The sequence below is a fragment of the Festucalex cinctus genome, chromosome 8, assembly GCF_051991245.1.
Source record: "Festucalex cinctus isolate MCC-2025b chromosome 8, RoL_Fcin_1.0, whole genome shotgun sequence".
Classification (NCBI taxonomy): domain Eukaryota; kingdom Metazoa; phylum Chordata; class Actinopteri; order Syngnathiformes; family Syngnathidae; genus Festucalex; species Festucalex cinctus.
The window spans coordinates 17,874,955-17,887,096 of record NC_135418.1 but is presented as its reverse complement, the minus strand read 5'-3'; the positions used below and the strand labels follow the sequence as shown (position 1 = coordinate 17,887,096).

Sequence of the window (12,142 nt, the reverse complement as noted above, 5' to 3'; positions counted from 1 at the left end):
TTTGGGAGTCCTTACGGCGACAGTGGCACCCCCTTTTGTTCATTTCCATTGGGGTGTGGTAAATAGCCCCGAGGAAGATTATTTATAAATGTACGCTCTCTGCAGTGTGGAATGGGTTCTGCTGATTTGGGCTTGCTTTGAGTCGTCAGGATGTAATCGGTGTCCTATATGAGTTAGTGTGGTCCCATAGCAGCAATCTGTGGTACCACACTGCAGTAGGTCATTTTAGACTTTGGCTGTAACAACACAAGCTGCTACCGAATGCCTCTTACGTGATTAGGGAAACAGATTAAAGGTGAGAGGATGGGGAGAAAATGGCCTAATGCTTCATGTCATATCTTTCTATAATTCGCGGATGCTCACAACTCGGCTTCTGGTTAGCGTATGAATGAAATCGCACACGTATGTGTGTGTATGGTAGGTTATTTGAGGCCTGTATCATTTGGCAGCCGGTCGAATCAGGGATGCTGGACAGGGGCCTGTTAGACTTAAGTAAAATACAGCAGTGCAATACTTGACGAAGTGCAGTGTGGGGAAGAAAATAATTGATTGAAGTCAACTGAGCACTGTTTTGGTTCCTCACGTTAGTATCTAATTATTTACTGATGATGAAATGTTGCAGAAGGAAACCGTTGGATTACTTTTTGCGTTCATTCAGTGGAACCTCCAAGGTCAAACACAATCCGTTCCCGCAATTTGATCTAATTTCATCGCCCACTTTGTTTGTGTTAAGTAAAATGTTTACATTCCTAAACGTGACAGAAAGAAAGCAATATGTTATTTGTCTGGAACTAATGGTTGATTAATTGTGCCTTAAAGCGGAAGTCAAGTCAAAAAATGTCTTGACAACAATATGTTATACGTGCCTTAATTAATGTAAACATGGTAATCTGATTAATATTGCTATTGTGGAATGTGAATTAAGCAATAAATAAATAAATGAATGAATAAGAATCAACCTATTTTCAGCCATCTCGATGTGCGGCCATTTTGCTTTGTAGTGACATCTCACTGTGATGTCATTTTCAGTGGACAACAAGTGACAAAATGGGCGCCCTCGAGATGGATGAAAACAATTGTAGTTTTCCGCTTATTTTATATTTTTCAAACAATATTAACTGTGTAGATTAGTGGGGCCGCGTGAAGTATATTATTGTTTCAAAGCGCTTTATAAATAAAGTTGAGTTGAATAAAGAAAGTTTTAGACTTAAAGGGTCTGTCTGCCGGTTTCACTCAGGAAAATGCAGTTTTTAAATACAGGATTTAAACAAACAAAATACTTCTCAATTTATAGATATGGGCTTTTCATAACATGTGGGGGTGATTTTGTCCTAAACCCCCACACCCCCAGCCTGTATTTTGCCATTTTGTGTTTGTTTTGTAAACAGCGGGTCGTTTCTGTGGAAAGACAGTGTTTACACCCCTCCAGCCAATCGCAGAGCGGGGGGTGGCGGGGGGGGGTTTGGGTGGCCTGTCGTAAACGGGCCGGGCAAATTAGCCGGCTGCGTGACGTCACTCCCGCGGCAATTACGCACGGATTATTATTATTTTTTTTTTCACTCACTCACTCGCAGAAGCTTACATGTGTGAATGAGTGAGTGAAAAAAAAAAATCCGTGCGTGCTTTCAAATTGCCGCGGGAGTGACATCACGCAGCTGACACGTTCACCCGGCCCCGTTTGCGACCCACCCCACACACACACTCTGCGATTGACTGGAGGGGTGTAAACACTGTCTTTCCACAGAAACGGCCCGCTGTTTACAAAACAAATACAAAATGGTAAAATACAGGCTGGGGGTGTGGTGGTTTAGGACAAAATCCCCCCACACGTTATGAAAAGCCCATATCTATAAATTGAGAAGTAGTTTGTTGGTTTAAATCCTGTATTTAAAAAGTGCATTTTCCTGAGTGAAACCGGCAGACAGCCCCTTTAACTTCCTGTTTACAGAAAGTGAGACCAAATGCAGTGCACTTCCTGGTTGCAACAACGACCTTTGCAATCACCAGGGGTGGCAAATCCAAGTCCAGAAAGTAAAAAACCTGCCACAGTTTAGCTTTAGCCCCTTGTGCTAGCTAGGTAGCTAGCTCTTTAGCAGGTAACCGAACACCCGGGGAGCTAGCTGAGGAGCTTGCTAGCTAGCACCTGGACCTAGATTTGCCACCTCTGTATTATGTTGTGTATTTAATGTCATTTCTAGCATAATCCTTAAACTCCAAATTTTATAGTCCAGTCACTATGCTGCTAGCTAGCTCCCCAGTGCTCAGATACCTGCTAGTGAACTAGCTAGCTAGCACAAGGGGCTAAAGCCAAACTGTTGCTGGGTTTTTACTTTCTGGACCTGGATTTGCCATCTCTGGCAATCATACTCATCGAGACAGCATTATACTGTACTGCTAATTGAAACAGGAGTACACATGTTCTCAATCTTTTCATATGAGAAGTATGAATTAATTTTTCCTCATAATTGTAATGCAAATTCAACTTAAAGGTATTGAAAAAAAAATTGTCATTCTAAGTGAACTTAGTTCGAGTCCACTTGAGATTTTTGCCCTTCACTGCTGGCATTTTGGTGGCAGCAGCAATAAGAAATGACTGCAGGAAGATGGCAGATCAGCGTTTTATATTCCGTGTGTCTCTTTGATCAAAGTGAGTGTGACGCCTCTTCCTCTTTTGGACCAAATCGGACCAACTCCAATCAGATGTTAGGTAATTAGACGAACGGAGGGAGAGGAATGAAGCGGCTTTATGTCAAATGATGGAATGCAGACAAGCGGTGTGTGAGTGAGTGTGCGTCTTTCCCCGCACAAAGGACACAGCGGCTCACTGAACATCGACAAGCTTTTGGGAGACAAACGAGACTCAGCGATTTTTTTTTCTTTGTCGTCTCCGACCCACATGACTCGTAATACATTTTGTGTGAGACTGCTTTTTATTGATGATTCATTGTTGGAGTTGTCTGTCTGGCCAGGTTTGGAATCAAAAAGCCCGAGGTCAAATTGAACCGTGACGTGTTGTCCTGTGGACGAATGAGCGTATTGACATTAAAACACTCTTAAAGTGTTGTACAGTTACACAGTGTGCATGCTTGTGGAATCACCTTGAAAGTAGATCAATGGGTGGAAGGATACGTGGAGGTTGTGCTGAGGTTGGGTTACTTAAAGCACAGTTCCTTCCTTTTCCGGGTGCTGGTGATGGTTTTCGTTCGGAGTACGATCGGGATTGTTGGATCAATCAACCTGTGGACTTCCTTGTCGCTAACTGAATTTTACATAATATTGCATTTGTTCAGCGTGGAACGAAGCCGAGTAAATGGCTTGTACTGGAGATCATCTCTTACTTATGTGCTGTGGGTTTACTAATTGCTTCAATGACCAGTTCGTATTTTTTAGCATACTTAAAGGCAAGGCAAGTTAATTGGGCGCGCCGAATTGTCTCGAGTTGTGCTTGTGAGTGTGGTTGGTTGTTCGTCTCTGTGTGCCCTGCGATTGGATGGCAACCAGTTCAGGGTGTACCACGCCTACTGCTCAAAGCCAGCTGGGATAGGCTCCAGCACCCGCCGCGACCCTTGTGAGGAATAAGCTGTAAAGAAAATGGATGGATTTTTTTTAAAGTGTAAAATATAACTGAATATTGAACATGAGTGATTTTGGGCATTCTATTTTATTTAACCCATTTCTTAGGGAAGGATTTAACCTGGTTGGCAAAAAAAAAAAAAAAAAGTGCGGTAAAAAGATCAATCATGCTAAAACTCAACCCCTTAATGTTCCGAGGGCCCACCAGGCCCACATCCTGCACAAATATTTTCCAAATAAAAAACATCTAACAGTTAGATGTTTACAGAAGTTTTTAGAGAACCGCTATTGATGGGGAATAAGAATCAAGCCAGCCCAAAAATCCAAAAATCCTCATATAAACTGATAAACAGTCAATATATGTTTTTCATGGAAAACAGGTGAACGTATGCATATCATAAAACACAACAATGACTCAATGAATATTAGATTTCAATAGCCACTTTATGAGTGTTAATCAGTGTGAATGTTGGGATTTGTGTAGAGTGTAGGAAAACTGCATCACATGCTATGATTGATGTGTTCAAGTTACACAGGATAATTACATGAAGCGTTACACGTTTGCAGTTTTCAGTATTGTTTATTTAACGAGAACAGGTGCTCACAAGGGGAAGCACTTGAACATATCCATCCTCCCAATTTCTACTATGTATCCTGTTCAGGGTCATGAGTGAATTGGAGCCTATCTTAGTTGACTTTGGGTGAGAGAGGTGAGGTACAGTACGTCCCAGAATGGTCGCCAGTCATTCGCAGGGCATATATAGGCAAACAAACCATTCACATTCACACTTATTGGCAAATTAGAGTATTTATTTCGCCAAACATCCATGGAAAAACATTTAAGATCCGTGTAATAATGGCTGGGCTGTGATTCAAACCACTGCCACTGCCCCACATTGTGTCTTTATCAACACAGCAAACTATTTTGTTGACATGACATGTATAAATTAAAAACAAATCTCAGAAAATAAATTATTTACAAACACTTTATACTTTTATGGACATGAAATAAACTGTTGAATATAAACGGATTGGGGAAAAGTGCGTAATCTAGCTTACATCCAAAAAACTATAATCTCTTATCTATGTAAATTATTCTCTTGTTAATAAATGCGCCTGTCTTTCAGATCTGGAATGTCTGCTATGGAAAACAAATAAAGAAGAAATAGCTGCAGGATGAAAACATGGCCGCACCCATTCTTGCACCCCCAGGACCTGACAGCTTCAAAAAGTTTACCCCGGAGTCGCTCACTAACATCGAGAAGCGCATCAATGAAGAGAAGAACAAGAAGCCGGCCAAGCCCCGGTCGGACAGCAGTCACCGCGACACGTCAGACGAAAATGAGCCCAAGCCCAACAGGGACTTGGAGGCTGGCAAGAGCCTGCCGCTCATCTATGGCGATATTCCAAAAGGCATGGTGGCCACACCGCTAGAGGATTTGGACCCCTTCTATGTCAACCAGAAAGTTAGTCACGCACTCACTCGCAACACCAACATTCACCCAATGTGGCCTTTGCTGTGTCTTTTTTTTCCCCTCCATGGTATTTTATCAATGAACACAAAAATATCTTTCAGATATCCATTTGGGATAGATCACTAGAAACGTTTTTGGAAAAGGGGGACACTTTGGAAAGACAATTGGAAGCTAATCTGTCATTCATGTCATATCCAATACAAGTCAGTCAAGATGAGCTAGCAGCTGATTATGCTGCTCTACATGGTGCTACCTCATGTGAATCAGTTTTTAGGCTGACAAAGATGGATTTATGTGTGACGTGTGTACAGCTAGCCCATCTTAAATATGATATCCTCATTTTATTAGCTGGAAATTACCACGCTACAACTATAGCTAGCCTATTAGCCTACATGGCTGCTAGCATGTTACTTTTATGTTACATGCACAATTTAGTTGCCTTAAAATAAGTTATACTTTAATATCTGTCAATGATTTTATATTAAATAACCTTTGGAATAATACATTGAAGTCTGACTTTCCGGAGAGAATAATTTGCACTCTTTTCATTTTTCACAAATGTGCAAATGTAGCTAAAACTGAAAGTGAAAAAAATCACTGTATGATAGTTAAAATTACTTGTTTTGTCTGGTTTTCCGTCTGGTATTCTTAATTAAAAGAGACTTTGAAATGGAAAGGATATTTAAAAACTAAAATATGGCTTTTAAGACATTCAAAAAATATTTCATTATTAGTTTGTCACTTAACAGCTAACACACAAATGTGAGGCAGGGTCATGTTGTTCCTCTGCTGCCTGTTTCTGTGAAATTTAAAGAGCAATTTTTGTAAAAGGTGATAAATTCACTGCTTCATCTTTGCTTGTAATGATGTTAGTGAGGGAGAAAAGATGGAACAAGATGGCAGAAGAAGACAGGAAGTGGAAAGGTCATGACTGACAAACTTATCGTAAAATGTTTTTATTAATGTTTGTTGGTAAGGCTATGCCATATTTGAATTTTTGGGGGGATAAAAGCATATTTTTAGCTTGCGCAGTGGTATTTTTATTTATTTTTTTAATCAATATTGTAATAATCTGTTAAAAATGACAGCGACGATCCTGTCAATTTCCATGAGATTTTGTCAATAAAGCTGGCAATTAACATCCCATTATAAGATTCAGTATACCGGTAAATGCGTGGCTATAGTATACAAAAATATATTTTCATTAAGGGCTTACTTATTTAGCCATTTTCATCAGTAAAACATTAATATTTAATTAATTTGTTTTTCATGTTGTAAAAATGTATTGTTCCCCTTTTTGTCGACCGAAAATGACATTACATGCGCTCAGGTAACAATCAATCACATGCCAACGTCACATGGCCAAACCCAGAAAACAGGTGAGCCGTGTTTGATCGTTACCTGAGCTCTAACTAAGCAACTCTGATGTCATTTTCAGTCGACAGCAAGTGGCAGAACATGATTTTAAAGGTATTAATTGTACATGAAAGGAAAGAATTATAGACAACATATTAACTTTTTACTGCTGAAAATGGCTAAATAAGTCAAATATCCATTTAACAGTACAGCATTTTCATTTGACGCTCCCACAAATGTTCATCAAATCTGCTCAGTTCCAGTTCTTGTTCAGATATCAAGTCCTGACCTCAAAAGGTAGATGCAGCACACAAATACTTCTTGAGTTCCGTTGGTGTGTTTTCAAACGATGTTTGATATCTCTCTATTTTTGCAGCTGCTGCCGACTTTTTTCCACACATATGTGGGCGGCAGTAACTTGGACAGCAGCTCAGGCTTGTTTGCTTGAGGACTGTTGGGTCGCATGTTCAAGACCTGCTGCAGATGAATAATTTGACTGGTACTGCTTACTTAGACTTCCAAAATTGTACCCCAACCTCCTCTGCCTGAAATAACTCATTTTCTTTTGTTTACTAACAAATGCAAAACTACTTATTAATTTTCCACATTGTGTCACACATAAAAAACAAAACAAAACAGTTTCTCATTTGTTTAAACACGTAAATTTTATTTTACATATCTGCAAATGATTATGTCAGCGATAGAGACTTGCAATTTGGACTTGTCGCTATTTTTTGAGACTTGCAACTTGACTTACACTCCCCCCTAAAAACTCGAGACTTGATTCCGACTCTTCTTTTGGGACTCGTGAATATTACTCGTCTCTACGGTGTGGCTGGCTCGCATGTTCTCTCCTCACTCCAAATTTCTGTGTGCGTGCGTGTGCGGCTCAGGTGCTGCCTTATAAATTGTCCCTTCTCTCTCTCTTCCTATCTTTTCGTGCGCCCGAGCGACGTCCAATGTTAATGACGTAGACAAATGCGACAACACACAATCACCAACAAGGCAAACTCGAAAACAACAGGGTGCTTCATTGCTACTGTTTGTTGTAGTTATCGCCAAAAATGTTCATTCACTTTTCTATTCAGTTAAATATTGTGGTGTAGTTACTTTTTTGGATTTAACCTAGATATTACTTGAGACTTTTAGATTTACATGTAACTTGTAAGAAGTGTAACTTTCATTTTAAGTAGCAGTTTATATTATAACATCCTTCCAGAATGCAATGTTACATTGACATCATGCCTAAGCAGTTTGTCTTACACAATGACACAAAGATGTTTCATTTTGATGAAACTGACACAAATAGTTACTTTGAGAGATGTACTAAGGATTTTGAGAACAAAAATGGCGTTTGCAGAGGAATCATGATATTTGATATTTGTACAAATTGTTTTGAAAAATACACTTAGTCCTACTTTTTAGCAAATTTCAATTCTGATCTGAGAAATGAACCAAAACGACTGAGATAAACTGTAAATCAAAACTGATTTTCAGATTCAAATCGTTATCTTGCAATATAAAGGGCTAAGGTTTATTATTTACCACTGACAAATAAAAAAATGATGAAACATATTAATCATCGAATGGAAACAATTCTCCAAGCCACACCAGATTTATACCAAAATATATTACGATAGATAGAAAGACAGACAGCTAGCTAGCTAGCAGGATAGGTAGGTAGGTATATAGGTAGGTAAATATGTAGATAGACTGAGAGGTAGGTAAATGGAAATACTGGTCTGACAGAAATATATATGACTATTTGACTTTTTGTTGTAACACAATAACGTAAGGATTTTTTTTCTCCTTTATTATTATTCTCTCATAAATGGTGAAAAGTATTAATAATGGAATGGAAACATTCCTCCAAGCCACACCACATTTAAACCAAAACAGAAAAAGACAGCCATAGCTCACTAGCTAGCAGCATAGCTAGCTAGCTAGCTGCTGCTAGGGATAGATAGATAGATAGATAGATAGATAGATAAATAGATAGATAGATAGATATTATTTTTTGTAACACAAAAACGTAAAGATATTTTCTCCAAACATGAAATTTCTGTAAATATTAAAACCGTCGCTTTGGTTTACGCTTCTATTAAAATCCCACCTTCCCGCATTGTTTGACTGCCCAGTCTGTGATTGGGCCAGCGTTTTTGTCACTGTTTACACTGAGCGATTTCTCTTTGTGGCAGTGCAACAAAAATATACAGCAGTGTGTAAAATGTCATTTCCCCTTCAGGCATTAAAATACAATGAATTAAATGAGAATGAAAAAGTGCCTTGTGACACACGCATGTTAGCACACCCTCCCCTTTGTCTTCACACCATCTCCTGCACTTGACCGACAGTCTTATCACATAGCATCACAATATGTTAGCGTGTGCGCGTATGTGTGTGTCACGGTCAGATGCAGGAAACCTGATCACAGCACTCGCGCATCACAAAGAGAGGAAGAGGGGGCATTGGTGAGGAGGAGGAGAAATGCAGCGTTGCAGTTCTTGTTTTCCCCTGTGATGCCTTGTAGACTGCCTGGGCTTTTCAAATGCCTCATGTGATTAGAGCAAGCTGCTCGAGTCATCCGGCGAAAGGCTCGGATGGGATTCATGGTCTCACTCATGTCCACATAGTTGGCCTAAGAGAGTTAATATGACGATCTTGACTCACTCCTTGCGTTGCTTCCTGTAAACGACTCAGCTCTTGAAGGCCTTGTTTTTGTCACAGTATGTTTTATTCTTTGTACATTATTTAGAATACATAACAAGCAAAAGTCTTTGTCTCTTACTATCTTATTTCCGCCACCTCTTCTCCTCTGTTCTTTTTTTTTTCAGGGTGTAGTAAATTAGAGCAGAGGCCAGGCTTTAGTGCTCTGTCTGAGTCCTCAGTCTCTGATGACACAGCATCCTGCTGCACTGAGTGAGGGAGGGATGGGGTGATGGTGTGTGTATGTGTGTGACTGTGACTGCGTGCTAGGTGGTTGCTATAAAGAAGGAGGGTGGGGTTTTGCATCAAATTGTTCAGGTAAAGATTCCGAATGATGCATTTTGGGATCATTTGCAGGCATGGCGTATATTCAGCCCGAGCGTCAGAAGCATCCATCCCTGCGTTTAAAGCATTCTTGGCCCACCATGTTGAATTTTTGCTGCTTACGTTATTGATTTAGGAACCACTGTCAGCTAGCTACTCATGACAGCGCGGGCTCCAGTCCAGCTAATGTCGATGCTTTCCAATACATAATGTTATAATTCTGCAAAGAGGCCTCGTGTGGAACTTATTTGCGCCGTGTTACTCTTTTGTGAAGGTCATTTGATGTTTCTAGTCACGACGAGCAGAATTTTCATCATTTCAAAAAATATCTAGTGATAGATAACTGCTAACAGGCCAACTGATTAGAAAAGACTGAAGCCATCCATCCGGTTTGCGGCAAGAAAGGCTGATAAAGATTGCCCTTCTGGAATGTCTTTGTTGAGGGGACATTCTTTAAATGAGATAAGTCCAGAATTCATCACTTATAGACACTTAGGCTACCGCTAAATATTAGTCACAAAGTCACAGCGTTCAATATGGGAAGACAGAGACAAAGCAACCTTGACGTTATTTTGTGTATTTTGTGTTTAAAATACATTGTCTAGCTTCAGCTGCTTATTCATTTAAAAATCAACTACAGTATTGACAATTCCCAACATCCGGGCATTTCTTATATTTTTGCAATGCAACGCTTCATTTCCATAGTGGATTGTATTGCTTTTGCCTGTGATTAGCATATTGGTCAAAAAAACATTGCATCGCATTTTCAAATCTAAATAATCCTCACAAATCAAATTATAACGATCCAATGCGTTTCTGAGCGGAGAGCGTTTCACTGAGGAGAAATGCTGCATTCGAGGAAAATGGGAAATTAGATTGTCAGTCCTGACCTCAAAAGTTTTTGAGGAAAAAGTAAATATAAGACATATGTTCACTTGACACAACGTGATTTGGAATGACTGTGTTAACCTGAGCAACGAGACAACAAATCTGATTGGCTGTGGCTAGACATGTGGGTAACAGGACTGACATGGCATTATCTGATTGGCTGTTGACCAGATAAAGAGATTAAAGATTCTTGACATCACATAACTCCTGACATCACATAGCGTCTTACCAGTTGAAACGAGATGCTGGTTACATCAGCTCAAAACAGACACTTGACCACACTGTCATGACCCAAACATAACCCTTGCATGACCCAAACGTAACCCTGGCATGACCCAATCATGACACAAACGATTTGAGGGCGGAACTGGAACACTCCGAGTAGGAAAAATATGACTCCAAACTTTCTCGAATGCAGAATGAGACCGCCATTTTGATTTGTGACGTAAGATCGGAATTGTCATAGCTAGTATTGTGGACATATAGCTAATGTTTTTTTTTTTTTTTTTGAAAATTCACAGAATTATCGGTCCCATTCTTACGCATAATTTTAGCCACACTGATACCTGCACTAATTAATTAAAGCCCACTTATTTGGTCATAGTAATTCATTAAATGGGTTTTGAGAATGGTGAACAAAAGCTGTTCACTTACTCCTTACTCACTAATCAGCATAGAATAGAATAGAATAGCATAGAATGTGATGCTACTTGGGTGCACCGTTAATTACGTCATGACATAATTGCAACGTTCTGGATCAATGTAAGATAATCAAATTTATGTAATAAATACAATTAAATAACATTATACAAGTACTTTAAGATGAGAGTATTTTGCAAAATGAATGCAAACAATGCACTTTATGTCCATCCATGCTAATATGTTGCTTTATTTGACGATATTTTCACATCACAATTCCAGCAAACAACAAACAAAATTCCCTGAAAATGCAGAATTATTTAGATGGATTGCGGGGTACACTGAGAACACGTTAAAAAACATGTTTTCATTACACATATGACAGCACAAAAAATGACAAAGTATATAGGGCATGTTCAGATCACAGCCAATGACAAGAAGACTTTCTAGTAACTTAATAATTGCACATTTCACAATGTATAATTAATTTAAAAATATATGTTAGTTTGGTGATGCCAAAGATGCTGACCTTCAGTTCATACGTGGCATTACTCTTAATTCCATTGACTGTCACTGACTCATTGTTAGGTATCGCTCTCATTTTAAAATTGCTCATTATTCACATCTCCTTCCATGCACACACTCTATTTGCTTTGTCAGCAAAACTCTTCCTGTGACCTCTGGGGCACACCACACACATGAATTTAGATCATGTGCTTTCATCTTGTGTTGATTGTGTGGAGTATTATTAATATCTTGTGCCTCGACTGAAGAAGAGTGTGTTAAAGGTGAGCACAGAGGTGCTGGGAGTTTGGCCATTTCTCTTCAGGTTGAAGTTCTGGATTTGCTGTTTTTGCTGCATATGTATTTGTCGTGTGTTAGCAATGCAGCTCAAAAACTACTAAAGTGATGGTGGTGTGGTATTTAGCTCGCAGTTTAAAACCGTTGCCATTTACCTTAACAGAATTGATTTTTTTCAGCCAAATTACACAAGACTAACTCAGTGTGAGGGCTCTTTGCACTTAACTCGATGATGTCATAACTGTTGGGGTCAATAATGTTTGCGCCGTATGATACTTGTAAAAAAGGATGGATGGATGGATGGATGGATGGATGGACGGACGGACCGATGAAGGAATAACGTGAATGTGATTTGCATTGATAAACTTTAAAGAGTGAGA

General features: G+C 39.3%; 1 protein-coding gene across 3 annotated transcripts in view; it reads left to right on the top strand.

The window, feature by feature from the left end:
- The window catches only part of scn8ab (sodium channel, voltage gated, type VIII, alpha subunit b), a 44,807-nt gene that overhangs the window by 931 nt on the left and 31,734 nt on the right, over positions 1-12,142 (top strand). For 2 of the 3 annotated variants that reach the window (XM_077529954.1, XM_077529957.1), the window contains exon 2: positions 4,701-5,039. In XM_077529954.1, coding sequence (XP_077386080.1) covers positions 4,758-5,039 — 282 coding nt within the window. In that variant the 5' untranslated portion in view covers positions 4,701-4,757. Of the gene's footprint in view, positions 1-2,782; positions 2,918-4,700; positions 5,040-12,142 lie in introns of those variants that run through there. The other variant, XM_077529956.1, reaches the window with a different exon arrangement.